We start from the raw sequence: 20073 nt of genomic DNA, 5'->3' as shown, positions 1-20073 counted from the left end.
TGCTTTGTTGGCCTTCTATGAGAAACTATGATAAGGGTCATAACAAAAGCTTGCAAAACTAAAAAAGTAAGATGTTTATAAAACAATATTGCATGTTTTCTCATTTTCTTAAATGCTGGACAATACAAATGAAAAAGAAAAACTAACACTTATTTGCTTACAAAATACGTCAAAAATGAACCGACTTTGGGAAAACTGGCCAATGGTCCAGTGTTTTTCAAATGCCTTGTTTTGACAAGAAGTATCTTTTGATATTGGAACAGGGTCGTTATTTCATTACTTTCTCCGATGTCATTGAAATTTGTAATGAGGACACTAGTGTGCAAGGGTTTTACTCAAAACAAGAATAGGTTAAAATAAATAAAATTTACATTGATTCTATTTCAACAACGTCATGGGACTCGTCGATAATATCATTGCAACTCATAACGCTTGCCCAAACAATGCTAGTTTGCCTCAATACATATTTTTTATTCAGTTAGAAATGCGTCATAAATTTCATGATTACCCCACCCACACGTTACACTCCCTTTGGATACATCCTATGTTAGATATGTTTGGCACCAACAGGGGGACACAAATATTCAACGTGTTCAAAATGTGTAAAATATCTAGCGATTAACGCCTGATTATATTCTTTATAACAATCATGATCAAGTCAACAAGTTCTTTGCAATTTATCATGTTTCCGAAAATTGTATACAAAAGTGTTAACCAATAATTGACCAATCAGTGGTTTTCAATTGGTGCAATAATGACTATAATAAACTTTCACAGTTCATTTTCGCGGTTTTTTACACCATCAGTCCGCAGACGTGACGGGCTGTATTGTAGGGGATAAATTGTCCTACACTTAAACGCAGCGTTCTGCAGCGAAACGCTTGCGATGTTTTTATTCCTTGTGATATTTCTAAAATAGGTTTCTCAAATCAATTTAATAACAATCGACGAATATTACAATCTTTATATTTATTAAACGCACATTGAGCATCAGAAGTGAATAAAATTTTCATATTGTTGAAAGGGCAAAAATTCGTTAATCTACAGGCTAAAATAAAACTGAGCCTGCAGCATGCCCGTTTCAGGCGTTTTTTATATAAATTAAATTCTACTCTATTTTTCCTCCAGAAAGATCTATTTGAATTCTTTAAATTCTTATTTTAGCAAAGTGGCTGATGTAGATTAGTTAAAGATACATAAAACAATGGAATTAAATTTACAATTCGTCATAATTTCGGAATTAGTATTGAACTTTACTAGGCGGGTCAATTCAACAAAAATTCTTCAGTATAATTATTATATATATTCAAACCACGTGATCAGAGTGGCCATATTTCTTCTAAAATTCAACAATTAACATATCAAAATTGTATAAAAATCGTGTCATAAGTGTTGTTTAGTATAATTTATTACACGATGTCAGCTGAAAAAGCAGTGCAATACTATATGGCATGCGTCGTGCCGACAAGAAACCGTCACAATCAGCTGGCATGGTATATACTAACTTGCTAAATATTCCATTTTGTGAAACAAATCGGGCATTATTGTATTTATAGTTTCAAATGATTTCGTAATGTTAACAACACAAGCAATATAATTTTAATTTTATTTTTCTCGTAACACACTATTGACAGGTATGATAGCTGTTAGTGCCAAATACAAGTGTGAACCTCAATCGCTTTACATGTATATATTAGTAGCAGACGACAATAGAGTTAACAATAATAAATATGCCAAACAGAAAATGTTCATAGATATATGAAACAGTCGTCATTTCTATAAGAAACTTGTCTTATTACTATAAGAGTATAAAAGTCTTCAAGGGTGTTTTGTTTTATTCTATCTTATTTTAATATGGCTTTTCCATCTTTGTACATATTGGCCGAAATAAGTATCGCTTCTTATGTGCAATATATTGTCAAAGAGTTCAAACATTGCCGTGTTTTACACAAATTTAAATGCACTAAGCGCACATTTAGTAACTTGCAAAAAAGACATCCTAATGTTATAAATAACAATAAATAACAATATAATCTTTGGAATTGTAAGCAAAAATAGTAAAGTACTTCAAACGTTTTTATAGTGTCACTGCCTCTAACTTTATAAGATTTTTTTTATTTTCATGTACATTTTATGTACCCGATTCTCAAATTATTAGCTATTTCTGTATTTGATCTGAGCGGACTTTGGACATTACGTGTAAATTAACGCGATCTGTAACAGAAAAAACACTTTCTGAATTAATATGTGAAATATATATAGGCAAAATAAAAAAAAACAATTGATATATTATATTTCATCATACAAACTGACATAATAAAACAAGATTTTATTTTTTTCTATTTTATTTAGATAGATAGATATATTTGTTCTGGTTGTATCCTAGCAACGGGTTGGAGTCTATATTAGCAGAAGCCATTTCTCGTTTGTTTTTTATGTTATATAAGACGGTATTTCATCCCTGTAATGTAATATTATTTAATTGCGTATTGCAAAAGACACGAAACTTCTAATGTTTCCGAAACCTCGCCGTAAGTTATTGAAAATTTACGCTATTAATTGATTTTAGACGTCTTCAGAACGATTTAAGATCTCCTTACGCGGAGTAATTCCGCGTTTTCTGTCATAAATTCCAGCAGTAAAGTGATATGTTAACAAATAATTTACAAAACAAGAAAGGCAAAGAATTAATCACATTTCATTTAAATGAATTTGTTGCATTTTTGTACATTGTTTAAATCGGAGATGCTCTTTGAGGACGGATTTATTTGCGGAATATAATGAGAGGTTGATGCGCAAACGTTGTTAGAATCAAATTAATTTTATCAAATTAATCATGTCATCAAAGTTATAAATTATAAGTAGAAATATTTTGAGAGAAACAACTTTTTTCTCTCATTACCTATATATTATATATACAATATTTAGAGTCCAATTTTGTGACAAAATTATAACGATTTATTGACTCTGTTCAAAATTAAAATAAAAAAGACTTCCGGAAAATGAAACTTTTGAGCTAACTTATTCTTGTGTGCAGTAATACACCCGGGTCTTTCAAATCTTTCTATTTGAAAGACGCTGAATACAAAATATCGTTAATTTACAAAAAAAGTGCTTATTTTCACTCTGTCTTAGAATGTTCGTGCTTGTGGGCCATTTTCATAGAAAGACATTTTTACGCTACACCGATAATCTCAGTTTTTAGTGCACAATGAGCGTAAATTGGTTACTTTTTAAATAAGTCGAGGTCTTTTTATTTCAAATAACCAGCACTATGTTATCAAGAGCCGAGAGAAATTCGCTAGTTTTCTGCTACTTTTAACTATAATTTCACCGTAAAAACGGCTATTTTATCTCTGCTTTGTAATAGAATAAGGCAGATTATAGGTGCGCATGTCCGTTTTCATCACCGAACGCACGCAATATACATTTTGAGTTGGCGATCAGGATAAAAGCCGTGCCAAGCGGAAAATGCCCCAGACGTCATGTGGTTATTTTCAAACAAAATTGCATCTGAAAAAGAGTTCTTATATCTGCTAGTTAATATAGCAATAAATGCGCTAAATTAACGTACTCATCTGAAGCCAGGAGATTACTCTCTGTTATTTTATAGAAGATGGTTTGTGCCGGAGACAGACTGATTGTTATCACATTTTCTATCTATTTCTATAGTTTTAGTCTTCATTTTTTTGTGAACTTTTTCGGCTTTAATCTGAGAGAGATCTCAAGTTATATAAACGAGGACATTTGTAAGGCGATTTAAAAGTGATATAATTTATGGTTTATGTTCGATTCTGGCGGCTAAATGGAATCAAGTGTTTTTTTTAAAGCTTAGTGTTATAATACTACTGTTTTATTATGTAATGACTCATCTATAAAAAAATAACAGTAACGACGTATGTAAACGACGTAAGCCTACCCTTATTTGAGAGAAAAACAAGGGTAATAGTATGCATGGTGTAAAAATATTATAAATGATTTAGGTTGTATTTTGTCGGGTATTTTTTTACAGCAAACATAGCGCAAACCTTTTCACAAGACATTTGTAACTATAATTATGATCAGCAAAGTTCTTTCTGGGAAACTGCGTTCTAATGGAGTGAATCTACGTTTAACAATTATCACAATAGCTTCTGACGTTTAGTTGATATCGTCAAATGGGGGTCATTTTCACCAGTTTTGATGGACTTTGACAAATGAAAGCGTAAATTGCTCTGAAAATTAGCATATGAATGACGCGTTTAAGAACATTTACACGTCTGCTGGTTCAGAGAGCTCTAGAAATGTGACGTGTACGCGATAAGTCGCTTTTATGTTACGCCATCGTGTAAATTGCCCATCACCCCATTACAATCATAAAGTGTGGAACGTTTTGGGTCTGCCACGTCTTTCTATTCACCGGAAATAGTTTCAGACTTTAACAACTTGGTCATGTTCTATTAAAACACTTTGTCATTTCTTTAAACCACTTTGTGATTTCTTACAGTTACACGTGAAAATCGGTTATATTTTAAAGACTCTTCCACTTTTCTTAAGACTCGTGTCTCTAAGTAATATTTGAATAATTGAAACCGTTCCTAATCAGATTATAATGTGCCGGTATAAACCATAGTGCGCGAAATATCCCGAGTACAAGTTCAACTTCCGGTATTTACGGCGTCAACCTCGTTTTATGATAAAGTCTAAGACCGCTACTCAAGATTGCGTAATCACGCCGCCATCTTAATTGTACACGCCTTACTTTCGCATAAACTTTGTCGGAAACTTTATCAGATAATTTTCATTTAATATAATAAACCTTGAAGACTTAATTGCAATTACAAAAGAAGTGAAGGAATAATATTTATTTAGTATGCTCAGACCCACTTCACCAAACGTCTATGGGAAAGTGATTAGATCGTAAATACGCTGCAAAGTTTCGGCATAAACAGTGCATACATGCAAATTAGATGGAGACATAAGTATATGAGTATAATGCAATGTTTTCTTTTCATAATACCGTTGTGCAACTTTTTAACGTTCTACAAACCCTTGCGTCTTTCTTAACTAATTTACAGATATCTACCAAATCAAATTGTGTTTTAATTCTACATTTTTTTTAAACGGGAGACAAAAATTTTAGAACATCAAAGGTGTTTATTGTATACGTAATTCTGTGTACCATCATGACTGTACCAAACTTCCCAGTCTCCAAACGACTTAAATAAGAGATTAGACTAGTTTACATGCGTAAAATTCCAAAGCAAAAGTGGGCTTTTAAATTCTTGGCAGATTCATTTTGTTGAATAATTATCTTAACGGAGACAGGCTTCCCACAGCCAAAAAAGACACGAGAATTTCTAATTATTTCACATTTTAAAAGAAAACTTTTCCGTATACAATATTCATAACTTTGATAAGGTAAATTAAGAACTTCAAAGGAAATTTCATGATGTCAATAAAAGATGGGAATTGTTTCTATTTCCATGCCATTCGGAGCAAAACTATTATCATCATATTTGTTTATTTTATTCCTGGATAAAACAGTAGGTCGCTTCAGCTCACGTTTTCCTTTGAGCGCAAAGTTAGCGCCGTTTAAAACAGCAAAAACCATGACATTATGGTTTTACAGCGTAAATAATCAAAAGTTAAGCCTTTTATTATGGGGATCTTTAATATTTCTTTTTATCATCTCTCGTTTGTGACCTAGTCCATAAATTTTATTCGCAATCTGTTGTTTCTGAAGCAGACGACATTGCTGAGGCTATAAGTAAACAAAATGTTGCGTCTGAAGGCAGAAATCAAAGAGAAAGCGTAAATTTTTATAACGAGCAAGTGTATAAAATGTTATGTATCGTGCACACCTTGTATTAGTAAACACGAGAAGAAACGATTTTTGTGTAAACAATAGGAACATTAATTTTATAGACCACGTTGGAAGGCGAGTATAAAACGGGTTTTATCTGGGTGAGATTTCAGTTTTATAGATCTAAAATCGCTGGTATCCGATGAAAACGTCGATTATCTATAGCTCAATATAATGTGGAGATGTGCTGAAAACCTTTATCATTTACTGTTTCGTACTTTAATGAAAGCTGCATGCCTCCAGATGAGACAAAAAAAAATAAAAAATGAAACTAAAGAAAAATATAGACTCTATTCAGATTTTCAGAAAAGTAAGAAGATTCAAGTTATAATTCACATGTGATGTGCTAATAAAGGCTGATTTTTTTCTCATTTTTTATCATCATATTTCTACTGCGTGACTAACGCAGTAAGGGCGTTTTTTAAACCTCTTTTTAGTAATTATTACGTTTATAATTTGTATTTTACTTTCTTTGTTCACTTCACTATTTATTTATTTTTTAAATACATTTTCAAAATTTTCATGCGCATTAGCATATTTTTGGAGGCATGCTGCTTTAAAAGAAAATTCATCTTAAAAATTAATGATTTTCATTCATTTCCTTATACCTTATAATACTTTGACGTCATCAACAAAGCACCATTCTGATTCTTGTGACGTCATATATTTCTTCAAAAAAGAAACCGGCAATCATCATCATCATCATTATCATTTATCATCATTCATCATCATTAAAAAAAATGTTTGTTAAATGATTGAATTACATAGACAGATAGTCTGGGTATAGGTATCAATGTTTAAATAAATCTGATAATAGTTTGTATATACTATCGACATATGCCATAGAGGGTTTGATTGTTATATCACCAAGTTTGATCGGGATCGTTGACACATCAATAATACAGTTTATTAAACCTTGATGAAGATCGGTTAAAGAAATGACTGGAGTGTTTTCACCAGTTTTACATTGTGGTTTTAATTTCTTTATGAATGCGATTACATCAGACGACACCTTGTTTTAATATCAGTCTTTAAAATCTCAATGCCTTAAAAGCGGCACAATTAATTTTTCACGAAATTTGACACTTTAATAAGACATGTTTTTGACAGGCGCAGTAGGTAAAAATCTATCTACATTCTGCAAATCAATAAATGTTTGACATTGTAGCCTTATAATTTAGTTATAATTATTTTTCTTAAATTGTGATTTAAATTTAACGATTTGTGGTTTAAAATCAGATCAAATGCACGTATCAATTTTGCGTTTGAATTAAACTTTAAAAACCCAGGCCATTTTTTGATAAACTATTCTTAGTAAATTAACCTATTGAAGAAATATCAGAACTAGAAGTAGGGGAAAATTTATAGTCAAATTTATGAGTTGATTGCTTAAGGCCCAGTAAAAGAGGAAAGAACGATGGTCTTTTCTTCTTCTTTTTTTCTCGTTGTGTGTGTTGTTAAAGAAACCCCAAAATATAATCAGTAGGGAGCGTGTCTCTATTAATAAACCCGACACATTCCAGCAGCCCATTTAAGTCCCAAGTCGCGACTTTATAATCCCTCTAACCGGCCGACCTAATCCGCTATTGTGTTTTGCACCTTTGGCGCCGCAGAAATCAGAGGGGAATCCGTATTGTGAACTTCTTATGTAACAATCTTTACTATCTTCAAAATAACAAGTTATAATTGATGTTTTATCCACTTTCTTTCTTACTTGATCTGCGATAATTTCTACCTATGAGGGATGTTTTCATTTCTGATCAGGATCGATCACAGATCGATCATTGTTTTTCCGATAATAAAGATCAATCATGACAATAGTGGGTGGGGTATGGAAACGTGTGGTTTACTTTTAAACATGGCCCCTGGGGTCCTTCTGCATCTCAACACCATAAACATCATTTATCAAATCACGTTAGTGTTGATTTGTTCCAGACGTTAAACCTGTTAGAATTGTTGTTTTACTCCGCGGACTATTTACTTTACAAATTTGCAATGCGTGGCGTAATATGACAAAACAAATATAAGCGTACAAAAGAAATGACAAAATATTGTACCTGAGGTCTTACACTGTTTTGACAATGTTTATAATCTTTGATGGAAAAATAAACACGAAAACAAAATTTCTCGGAAAAATCATTGAACATATATCAATTATAAAAGTTTTATTGATATACATAAATGCATTTATTCTGTCTCAATTTGTATGAAATATTAAATATTTCGGACTCTTTTACAGATTGTTCGTCGTTGTTTCATGACACCAATATCTAAGAGAGAAAAAATATTTCAACACTATGATAATTTCACAATACTGCATTGTTGTTGATAATGATAACGTCAGAGTAAGGAAGATAAGATTTTTGTCTAAGACGTTGTTTACTAATAATGGGCTGGTGACAACATTTTTTTTACAATATTTACGTGTCATCAAGTTAATTTCATATCTCATCACTAAAATAATCACTGATTTTAATCATCTACCGTGTAATTTCTTGTTTCTAAATCAAACGGAAGTTGTATAAGTGTCATGAAATCTAAATAAAGCACTGTCCACTGATATTGTGTTGTGTGCGCATGCGCTACTGAAACAGCGTGATCGATATGGCACCGCGTTCTGCAATTCCACCAATATCGCACGGAAGTAACAAACCGTTAGAGATATCATGTGTGACATTTAACGTCAATATTTCTTATAATAAACATGATGTCAAGTTTTATATAATGTGTAACAGCTAAAAAAATTATTTTTAGTCTCAGTTTAATAAATTTGTATTTATTCTGGGACATTATATACATTATTATCCAGATATATTAAAAATATGAAGAATTTCATGTAATATACATAACGCACGCAGTATAAATATACTTTTCTTTGAAGGAATATTGCAAATTAAATGTAACCTTGGATATTCTTTTTGTTAAAATATCATAATTAAATTTCTTAAATATATATCCACATTTCAGTTCATTTCGTTATTCTTTATGCAAGACCCATATCATATCATACTTTTAAAAGATAATATAAATGTTTGCACTGTGCTTTTCGTGCCGGTTCGAACCGTGATACCCACAACGCTACTGTGGCGCCATTTCTAGCCGCTTGTTTCAATCAACCGAACGTTGTGAACACCAAACGTGACACCTACCGCCACACTGTCTAAGAACATGTTCGCTCAAGCCCCGCCCCCTAATCAAGTACGTCCCTACTTTAATACATATAGCTTTCATTAGTATGATTATTTTCTTGTGTGCTAATTTCATGTCAAATTAACCGATGTTGCAACCACTTGCTAAATAATTTTGTAATTGATACCTATTTGTGATTCAAATTATACGGAGTATTTTTTTATTCAGCAAGTTTGCTTGATTAGTCTCTATCAATAATGGGATACATGGAAGTGCAACTGTAAGAGTGAGACAACAAAATTTATGATATTCAGTGTTATTAATTAAATCAAAGTTTATCTTACATATCACAAAGGACTTATATTCTTGGAAATTATAAATATATTCATACAGAAATTTAATAATGGATTGGTAAGTGGAATTATAACTATATAAATATATAAAACATTCACTATTTAAACATATATGCATATCTTCATGATATATAGAATTCATTTTTAATTTCATTTGTTGTTTTCTTCTCTCTTGCAAAATGTTCCGACATGAAATATTTTAAGCTGTTTTCAGACATGTCGTAAAACTATAAATTTTAATATTTCTGGGGTATAAGATATAAGATATACTTGATTGGCAAAATGGAATATATTGTATATTTCTGAAGGGAAAACTATACTCTTTTTTACTAATTTTCATCATATAAACGATATGTATTAAGAATATGCTATAGAGAATTTACGTATATGTGTATGTTTTGTTTATTTTTCTAATTCATATTTCCAAATCAACGAAATTCTGCACAATACAGATTTTTTCTTAACTCCGCCCTACATTCCCGCCTACTTTTATCATCATTGGTTATGATTTGATGTTCGCTGACAGTTTGACAACATTTTACGACTATCTGACAAGACCGCGCACTCGACAGTATGATTGATAGCGCGAGACTATTTGCATATTTAAATTACGTCCCGCCTTTTCTCTACACTGATTGGCCAATAACTGTACATCGACCAACCGCATGAAAGCCAATTAGTGTCGAATTACAAGAAAACAAATATGCTAATCGCATACGTGTTAGAGTAGCGCTTTGGAAAATAACGCAAATTCTATCTGGTCGTTATAGAAAGCATACATGTTTTGTGAATTCTGTGTTTTGTATATTCACTGTAGGTGTGGTTTGAAAAGGACACTTAGAAAGGATTTAAACTAAATGGACTAAACTTGTTGAAATAATTTTAAGTTTTATTCCGCGCGGCTTAATATATATTGTGCACTGATAATAATAACAATTAAACATAACATTAGAAAACAATAGATGCATTTGAATAAGACATATTGTGATTTGTGACAGATAACTTAAGAGTTATTTAAATAATTTTAGGACATCATCATATATGAAATCTTTAAAATTTACCAATGATCTTCCCAGGAAGTAATTCAGAATCAAGCCAAATGGCTTATAATCCATTTCTACTCCACAGGCCTTCTGACTATAGCGGCATGAACTCGCTGCTGGCCGCACAAGCCAACTATTTACCAGGCCTAGCTGGATTTCAACACCCGGGACTTGCAAGTTCATTTTCCAAGCTGCAACAGAGCATGGGCAGGTCTCCACTTACCCCTGCGGATTTATTAGGACCTTACCAACACTTGAGGCCGATAAGGAGTCTCGAACCTCCAGAGTCTGAGGTGCAAGATGATCCTAAAGTAGAACTGGAAGGCAAAGATCTGTGGGAACAATTCAATAATTTGGGAACTGAAATGGTCATCACAAAATCTGGACGGTAAGTAAACAAAACTAACAAACTTTAATTATGTTAATAGTTATGTTACACCAACCAAAGTCCTGTAATCAATGGCATTTTTTGTAAGGATATATCTACATTAGTAAAGTATTATTTTCTTAAAAAGTTTATGAACCTGTATTTCTGCTAAAAGAACCATACATACATTTTAAATAGATGATATGATATGATATAAATAACAAGTGAGTCAAGTTAAAGGGTGTTTCCTTTATAAATAATTATAGAACTTACAAGTATAACTATGAAAATATGTGAAGAACTTCATATGAAATATTTATTTTTAGTATATTTATTTTTTACAAATGTATCTGAAGAGCAATTGGAAGAAAATTATATGCTAGCTGATAATATATTTAAAAAATATGATAAATACTAAAACAAAAGTATATTCCATATTTGTACTTCAAAAATTATTAGTGGAATTAATTAAATTATGTATAATCATTCTATATTAATATTAAAAATATTTCTTTAGTGCAAAACTCGTTTTTAATAAAATAACACATATTTTAACAATGTGTTTTAATATTTAGATAGGGTTGTAGCTTTGAAAGTCTATTTTGTTAAGAACAGGACAGAACAGAAACTTTATTTCAGACTTGTACAAAGAACATCATCATACAAAATATAATTTATTCAAATATATCTTAATTTCATTAAGAATGAGAGACAAAATACATATTTCAAAGAAAATTATTACATAAAAATGTAAGTGCAGTTACTTGATAAGAAATAATGACAAAATACTAAATGATGGGGAATAATGAACTCAAAGTTGTTCTGAAAATTACAAGGTGCAATTATTAAATTAAGTTATAACTATTTTTCATTTATTTTAATTCAAATTATAGGAATGATTGTCATAATAAAAATATATATATTTCTATAAAAAATATCAGCAATATTAAAACACAGACATATAATATCCCTGCACATATAATAATTTATACTCCTCCAAAATTTACCTCAGTGATTTGATTTCATTTGAAGAATATTAAGATTTATTTTTGGACAGTAAGCGGAATGATATATTTTTTAAAAAAAGCAACAGAAAAAAGCAATTTATTCACTTGTATTAAAAATAATGATTTATTTTTAAGAAGGTTATTCTCTTAACATAGCAATGGGAAAAGAAAACGTTACTTTTCAACCTAAAATATTAAAAAGTACTAAGAAAAACTGACTTCAATGAGACATAAAAAAAAACACGGATGCAAGCTTTGAAAGAGTTGAGATTGTTAAACTACAAACACATCATGTGTATCAAAGATTTTTATCAAATAATTTTAACGTCAAACCATTAGTATTTTCACACATTTTATTTTGTCATAGCTTCAGATTAAGCGTCTAAAACGACCACCAAGGCAGTATTTTATTTCTCACTCGGAGGGTTTCCATTTTTTTCAGATAGCTTCTGATAAGCCTTTTCGGCAGACCCCTGTCTGACGCCCTAGAATTCTCTCTATTCCAATCGTGGCGTAGACGCCGGATAAACATTAAATAATGATCTAGCGCCATTTCTCAACGCGTTCACACCTCTGCGAAGATATTTCTCTTTAAATGTTTTATATGATTTAATCGTAAGCCATCAAAATATACATATCTAAATTAAAAACATATTTACGGTATCGCTAGAATGTTTAGAAGCTCGCCAAAGTGTCGGTTTTCGACGCTGGAGAAAGCCTGTTAGCGCCGCTCTATCACGGGGGGATCTTGTAGAATCATTCTAACGCATTAAAGGCAATTTAAAAACACTAAACTGGAGGCTGATTTTGTCTAATCCCAACAAGACTTCGCGAGACAGTTTTTCTGTTATTTTTGATATTGCGTATTTTCAGAGTTGTTTGATGAAACTATGAACAAATGTTTGGCGCTGATATGCTTAAGAAAATTGCCTCGACATCAGCTTTTCATGTGAATATCTTTAAAAATGGGTAGCTTTAATCAGATTTAAGCTAATTGGTAATTCCAAACTATTTGAATCATTTCAAAAGCTTTTCTCAGAAATGTTAAATATTTTCTACAGATTTTATATAAAGAGAAATAATAAAGCATTGTTGGTTTTTAATGATTCTTTTTCTTTACAAAATATTGACAAATATGTGCACAAACTGTTTACAAATTTAAAAATAATAATATATTATCAATACATTAAGAACATTACAGGAATTGATATTAATTTCTTGTAGATTTAATTTTGTTCTGTTTCTCTGGATTTTAATATTGCATATTTTAATGTAACAATTAGGAATATAGTTTGAACAAAATTGTTGAAACATTCACAACGTAAAGGAAAGGGAGAAAATAATAATCGTGAACCAAAACTATTATTATTCTCAGCATCCCAACAATCTGATAATATAGACGGCCCTTTTTTCTTATTTTCTCCCTCAAACCCCGTCAGCTAAAATTGATGAGGAGGGTGATAAGATTAGGTTTCTCAACTTCAAAGAAACGTTTCGCGTAATTCCTAAACCGACGAATGATACTATCGAAATTGTGCTCGATTTCACACCTTTTTAAAATGTATGCACTGTTCCTGTTAAACGAACATGTGGTTCTTTTTTGCAACATGCTGTGCTTATAGAATTGTGGGGGTGAAAAATGTAATCATACTCATCTTAGGACCACAAAAAATCATTTAATTTCCGACATTCATGGATTTCTAAAGAAGAAGAAAGTCCCGTCTCTGTTAATTCCTGTAATAACAATCAGACAACTTTTTATATGCATTGAAATATTAAAAACAGTGTTGTTTTTTTATTGTTTTCTTCAAGGAATATTGATGAATTAAAGATATATCATACTAATATAATAATAAGAACCTCGTACATCATACATGAATATTGCAAATTCTTTTTATCATAAGTAATTTATTTTCATTGATAGGAATATACTCTTTAGGATCACAGAATTGTTGGTTTATAGTACGATTTACGCTTAATATCTTATTATTAACGATCGAGTAACACTGTCTACTGTATAAGACTATTTATCTTACAAAATAATACCTATTAGCTAACTGGAGATAGGTATTTCAATGCTTATAAATATACGATTAATTACGCTAATTTGCGTTTAACCAAAATTAACGCCAAGTTTTACACTACGTTACACACAAGGCGACAAATGGATGGAATTTTGTAAATTTTACGCAAGAAATAAAAACGAGAGTGGCATTGTTTTTGTTAGCAATTATAGAATAGCATTAAAGCCGATTTACCGACTTTAATTTTACAGGGTGCCCGTCGCGACGAGATTTTTCAGCGCGTTCACAAAATACCATGATTTAACAACACTGATTATATACTTAAAGATAGTAGAAAAACACGTGTTTAAACACGATTAGTAAAACCCCAGTCCCAATCTTCTATTTTAATTACATTTTTAGCAGAAGCTGTAGTTAATTAAACATCTTTTTGTGTTAATTTTTGTCTTTATTTTCAAATTTTGAATCAGCTTATGTACGTTATAGAATACAAGTAATCTATAAAATACAAATAACTTTCAAATACTAGTATATCATACAATTGAAATAGATGTTTTGTAGATATTAATTCGATCATATTTCTTGGCGACTTGTAAACTAAAACAGTGGGAATTTTCTCAGAAAGGGGTGCCACATTTATGGCCTACTATCACATGAAGGGTTCTATTGTGCAGCCACTTTAATAACCATATCTACTATTTATCCACTTATTTAGTATACCAGAAATTGTACTTGTCTGTAATAAATTAATTATTTCGTCTGAGGTATCAGCAAGAACTAGACGCTTTTTATTTATTCATTAATTATCATTAATTATGTATGCAAATAAATTGCGCCGACTTGCAGTTTAATAGTGGTAGTAAATTCATATAGTTAAAGCCCCCCTTAAGACTTCTGGCACCTAAGACTATAATATCTAATATATAACATTATACTTTCATAACATAAATGTCAGAAACTAAAGATAAACATTTTAGGATATGAAAAACGCTGATTTGAATAATGTACATGGGCACATTTTGAAATCATATTCTCTTCTACAATAAAAATATTTGTTTAAATATTATTAATCAATTTCATTTATGATAATAGATTTATTTTATAAGCATAATTCCCCAATCATTTCAAATATTATAGATAAATGTAGTGCAATAGATTTCTTCTTTTTTTCCTCCCTATACATTCCTGTAAAGTCTAGATAGCTCTTGAAAAGAGACCCCTTATCTATTTTCACTGTCACTAATATCGGTATCATTTCGGATTAAGCTCTGATCCCATGATACAAAACAGATAAATTCGTTACAGAAATCCCTTAATTTTAATTCGGAGTTGCTCGGCTGTTATCACTGACACGAATTAGACCAGCCCGAATTGACACGAATTCTGCTAATTCACTGTACACAATCAGAAAATTTTATAGACTCGAACGAGTAAATAAAATCGGTCTTATCAGATGTCCGGATTCTGTTCGAATCATTAGAGATTTACTCAAATTAAATCAAATTAAAATGATGTAACTGCACAGAATCTTTAAACTTTCTATAATGCGAGTAATTCTTACTAGTTTGTAAATATTATGACACCGTCTAGTTTTAAACTGAAATTTAAATTCAATGATTAAATAAAGATAAAGTATGGAAATAGCTAATAAATATTTATCATTTAACATTTAAAAGCGTTGGTGTAACATGAAAAGTTTGAAATTTTATTTTTGATATGTATAATTGATTTATTTAGTATCCCATAGGTAAAGACTTCATTCGCTAATGATGATGATAAATAGAGTAAACCGGAAATATTTTAAGAAAAAAAAATCTGATATAAATTTATATTCACGCCAGTTCATTCTCGTCTCCGCCGTTATCTACTTTTACCAAACGACAAATTTTCTGGTCGGCGTCTGTAGACAGTGAAATAAATACCGTATCTCGGTTTCTGTCATTCACAGAGAAGTTCAAAGACTAAAATACACACCTTATATATACATTGGGATTATTTATCTAGTCTTAGAGGACTACTTTTCCCCGTAGTGTAAGAATCTGCACGCTAAAACAAAGAATAATCAAACAAGAAACACTTTCATGACGTTTCATAGTGTCACATATTAATTATTTCAAGTGGGCTTAAAGACGCCTATGTTTATTTAGAAAACGCATACGAGTCCCGAGTTTTAATAGATCTAAATAAGCAGACGATATGTCAACAACTTAAATCATGACGCAGGGCGGAGAGAGAGAAAACTACTTAACAAAAACATTAGCAGACGACAAAATTATCATGGCGAAAAATAATGTTGTAACTGCTAAGTAATTAATAAATCATTCACCTGTGTTTTAAGAATTTTTAATTGCATTGTCCACTTAATTTGGTATAAGCTACAAAATGAAACATTAAAAATTTAACAATTTTAACCGAAACATACGAAATACATCAAAATTGCATTACCATAACACAATTACGCGTCAGAAACACTGTCGACAAAACATGTAACGTAAGTGTGTTACAAAGTTTACTCCTACTATATCTTAAAGCATAGCAAGAAATTACAACCTTCTCTTTACGATTTATTTAAAAAAAATATTCATTCATTCATTGCAGACGAATGTTCCCGCCATACAAAGTGCGCGTGACTGGTTTGGACAAACGCGCTAAATATATACTTCTTATGGATACTGTAGCTGTTGACGACTGCAGATACAAATTTCACAACTCAAGATGGATGGTCGCCGGGAAAGCTGATCCGGAAATGCCAAAACGCATGTACATTCATCCGGACTCTCCCAGCACCGGAGAGCAATGGATGCAAAAGGTCGTGTCCTTCCATAAGCTGAAGCTAACCAACAACATCTCGGACAAGCATGGCTTCGTAAGTGTCAGTATCAAACATTTTAAGTATAACACGGAGGCTCTAACTTATTTTCTCATGGAACTGGAAAGACAATTTTTTTAGACTGCAATATTTCACATTTTCCCAGCCATTTTTTAGAATCTGTAAGACCTTAGGACTTAAAATTTTAAGTCCGAGATAAGGCAAACACATAGTAAAGAATTTTTTCCCAATAGAATACAAAGTTTGTGTGAAGACTTGATATTAAATTCTCAAATATTATTTTACAGCGGTATTAAAAGTTGAATTACAATGTAGAAAAACCTCATTTCCGTACAAAATCTTTAGAGCCTCTTAGAATTGTATATAGTTTAGATTGAGCTGTTTATTGTATAAAAATGTATTATCTTTCTTTTGTTTGAGGTACGATATTCAATGTTGTAATTGAGGAATAATTCTACATTTATGGCAGTTTCTATTTCGACATATACTTGATAATTTCTTTAATCGTGGCAAATACGGAGAAAATTCAAGTGTTCCAAAGTAATAAATTTCTAGCCCGACTAGCGGCGCCATATTGTACTGACATAATGTCGTTTGGTGAAGAAGAGAGATTGTAAATTATTCAACTAACGGTAGCTGTGTATCTATGTAGTGTATGCGTTCTTGCTTAATACTAATGGGTAGCACTTGAAATCTAATTTCATGTAATTGCTACGAAAGACATATTGTCTGTAACTCGGAGGAAGTAGGGAGCAATCCTACAGTTGAAGGGCTTAGAGATTATTGTACTTCACAGTTGACACTCTTGAGAAAAAAGCACGAATCAAGAATCAGTATTTGTATCGTCTGCTAAGATTCCCTTCTCTCTTAAACTGTTATTTCTTTTTATGTTAATTGTATGTAAGACCTTGTCTGACATATAATTCGCCTACCTAATCAATTGATAATTACGCTACATACTTTGATGGTAGAAAAAAAATTCTGAAGATTTCTAAGGGGAGAAAAAAAATCTTGTTACAGAAAAGCATGAAAATATTTTTCCCTATGCAATGCACTTGTGGATGGGGTATTAGAGAATACTGATATAAATTAAATGCCAGTTGTAAAACTGTTGTTATTACATCGCCAGAAGACCGAGCTGCATCTGGAATCAAAATTACAAGGTAAAACACTTGTAATCGCCTGGTCGCGTTTCAACCTCGTGACTCTTCATTCAGAAGGTATAAAAGAAACACGTTACAAGCAGCTGGTGGACCATGATTTGTGATTATCACTAAAATAATAACGACTACTCCTGAAAAATAATTATTGTCGTCGTTGTCATCATATTGAATAGAAAACATTTATAGGAATCATCAGATTACTGCAAAAGCCAGCTGCATATTGTATAAACTCGTGTTCTCTATTAGTGTAATATAAAAATATAACAAGCATAATTTATACTTTCTTGAAAAAAGGAAAAAGTTACATCGCCTGAAGAGTGATAATTTGTTAAATCACCAACAAAGCTTTTAAAATAAGTAGCGCACGTTCTGATAGGTGTAAAGTATCAAGCCTTGTTTTTTGCCTATAACCTGAAGGTGGGTTCGGTGCTTTTGAAGTCAGTGAATGGCTATTTGTCATGTTATATAAACTGTTATGAAAAAAACTAAGGTACACCATGTCCACTCAGTGCATGCTGATTGCTTTTTGATGGCCTATAAAACACTTATTATTTAAGGAACAGCAAAGTTGTAATAGTTGTATATAAAGTATATAAGTACTTTAATTTATTTATAAATATATTTATATAGATATATCAAAATCACAGGCCTTGTAAACATATATAGCAGGATTGTTTAGGTTGTTACAACTTGCAGTTGAGATTAAAAAAAGAACACCATTTGTTAGTTAATAACTTATTTTAGTAATATTTTTTTTTGGTTTTTATTGTTTTTCTTTTTTAGTTAATTCGACTGTAATGCTTTAAATGTTGTTGTTTATTTTCAAATGTTTTCAAGTGTGCTAGAGGAAAATATCTTTTGCTATTTAAGTGTAAATTTCCATTGACTGGTGATTCGAACTTTTAACGTTACCCTTACACCGTTAGACAATGCATAATTACTTTAAAATCCATTTTCAGTAATATCATTTTTTCGGTGTTGTGCGTAGTTTGAAATATCTTTTACAAGGTAACATATTGTGTTACGTTAATTCACCCAATACGTGGGATCATGAATGGAAAACAACGGTCTTAAGGAAAAAAGATTTAAAAGCATTTTTGGAAACTGAACCGAAAAAAACAAGATAAGATCGGCAAAGGTGAATTTGATAATAGTTTGAATGTGTGAAAGTACAAAGCATATGTCAAATTATTTCAATAGAAATTATAAATTTAAACTGTACAGCTATGCTAAAGTTTCATAAAGTTTAAAAGATTTATTTGGTACGACATGCAAGCTTATTTGGCAAAATAGGAAGTCAACATGCACGTATTAATTATCACAATAATATCATGTTTAATAGAAAAGATTTTTAGTGAAGATCAAAAGTGTTAAAATATTCTAATTTTGAATTTTAGAAAATAATTTTCTTAACTAAAACAAATTAATAACAAAACAGCTTTATGTGAATTGAAGTTATAAAATACAAAATATATCTAAAGCATTTGATATTATAGCACCATAACATGAAGAAAATTCTTTATTTGTTTGCAAGGTTAATAAATATTTATTCAAGAAAATTTCGTGAACACTTTAAGACTTTATTTTTGAATTCTGGTGATTTACAAAAAGGTGAATATTCTATTATAGCACTAAACATATTTTATAGGTGTATCAATTGACAATTTAGGAAGAAATTGTATGTTTTATTCGTGTATGGAATGTTGCCGTGAGATAAGATAAAATATCAAGGCGTTAGGGAAGTCATTCGGTACAGTTAACATTCAGTTATAATATAAACTGCAAGGCTATGTCCTTTTTCGCTTCACTTAGTTCTTTTTACATGACTTCGTGGAGAAAATCTCTCACCACATTTTTAACTATTTGTGTAAAATTTATCAACGTCAGAGGCAGAATTTTTTTTTATATATTTTGTTTGTTTTAATATCATTTAAATTTTTCTTAATCACGAATTTTTTATTTAAATTCTAATGATATCTTTAAGATTTAAATTTCTTTAGTTGTAAAAAATACAAACGATTATAGATACTATGCAGTGGTACTCTAGACCAAACTCTGTTGTTTGATGCATTAGGGGAAAACGATTATTATTGGTGAAAAGTATTTTCTCATCAAAAAAGAGTAATTAAATGATAAAATCTGTTAGTTCTGTGATTTTCAACCTTCTAGTGAAGATCTCACATGCACAGCGTTCAGAAATAAAAAAAATAATTTCTTTTCTCGTTACAAATTCTTTTGATTTTTACTCTTTAAGTAAATCTCAAATCGACAAAAGACAACCGCGCAAATTAATTATGGCAAAATATAACGGT

General features: G+C 30.9%; 1 protein-coding gene across 4 annotated transcripts in view; it reads left to right on the top strand.

Moving 5' to 3' along the window:
- LOC132736223 (T-box transcription factor TBX2-like) overlaps positions 1 to 20073 on the top strand; it is a 70512-nt gene that overhangs the window by 36042 nt on the left and 14397 nt on the right. The window contains exons 1-3 of one of the 4 annotated variants that reach the window (XM_060723326.1): positions 9099 to 9385; positions 10456 to 10758; positions 16367 to 16640. In XM_060723326.1, the coding sequence (XP_060579309.1) occupies positions 9378 to 9385; positions 10456 to 10758; positions 16367 to 16640 (585 nt within the window). In that variant the 5' untranslated portion in view covers positions 9099 to 9377. Of the gene's footprint in view, positions 1 to 9098; positions 9386 to 10051; positions 10759 to 16366; positions 16641 to 20073 lie in introns of those variants that run through there. The other 3 variants (XM_060723325.1, XM_060723324.1, XM_060723323.1) reach the window with 3 other exon arrangements.

The sequence above is a fragment of the Ruditapes philippinarum genome, unplaced genomic scaffold (genome assembly GCF_026571515.1).
Source record: "Ruditapes philippinarum isolate M1 unplaced genomic scaffold, ASM2657151v2 ctg414_1_1_1_1, whole genome shotgun sequence".
Lineage (NCBI taxonomy): Eukaryota > Metazoa > Mollusca > Bivalvia > Venerida > Veneridae > Ruditapes > Ruditapes philippinarum.
This window is presented reverse-complemented; position numbering and strand designations above follow the sequence as displayed.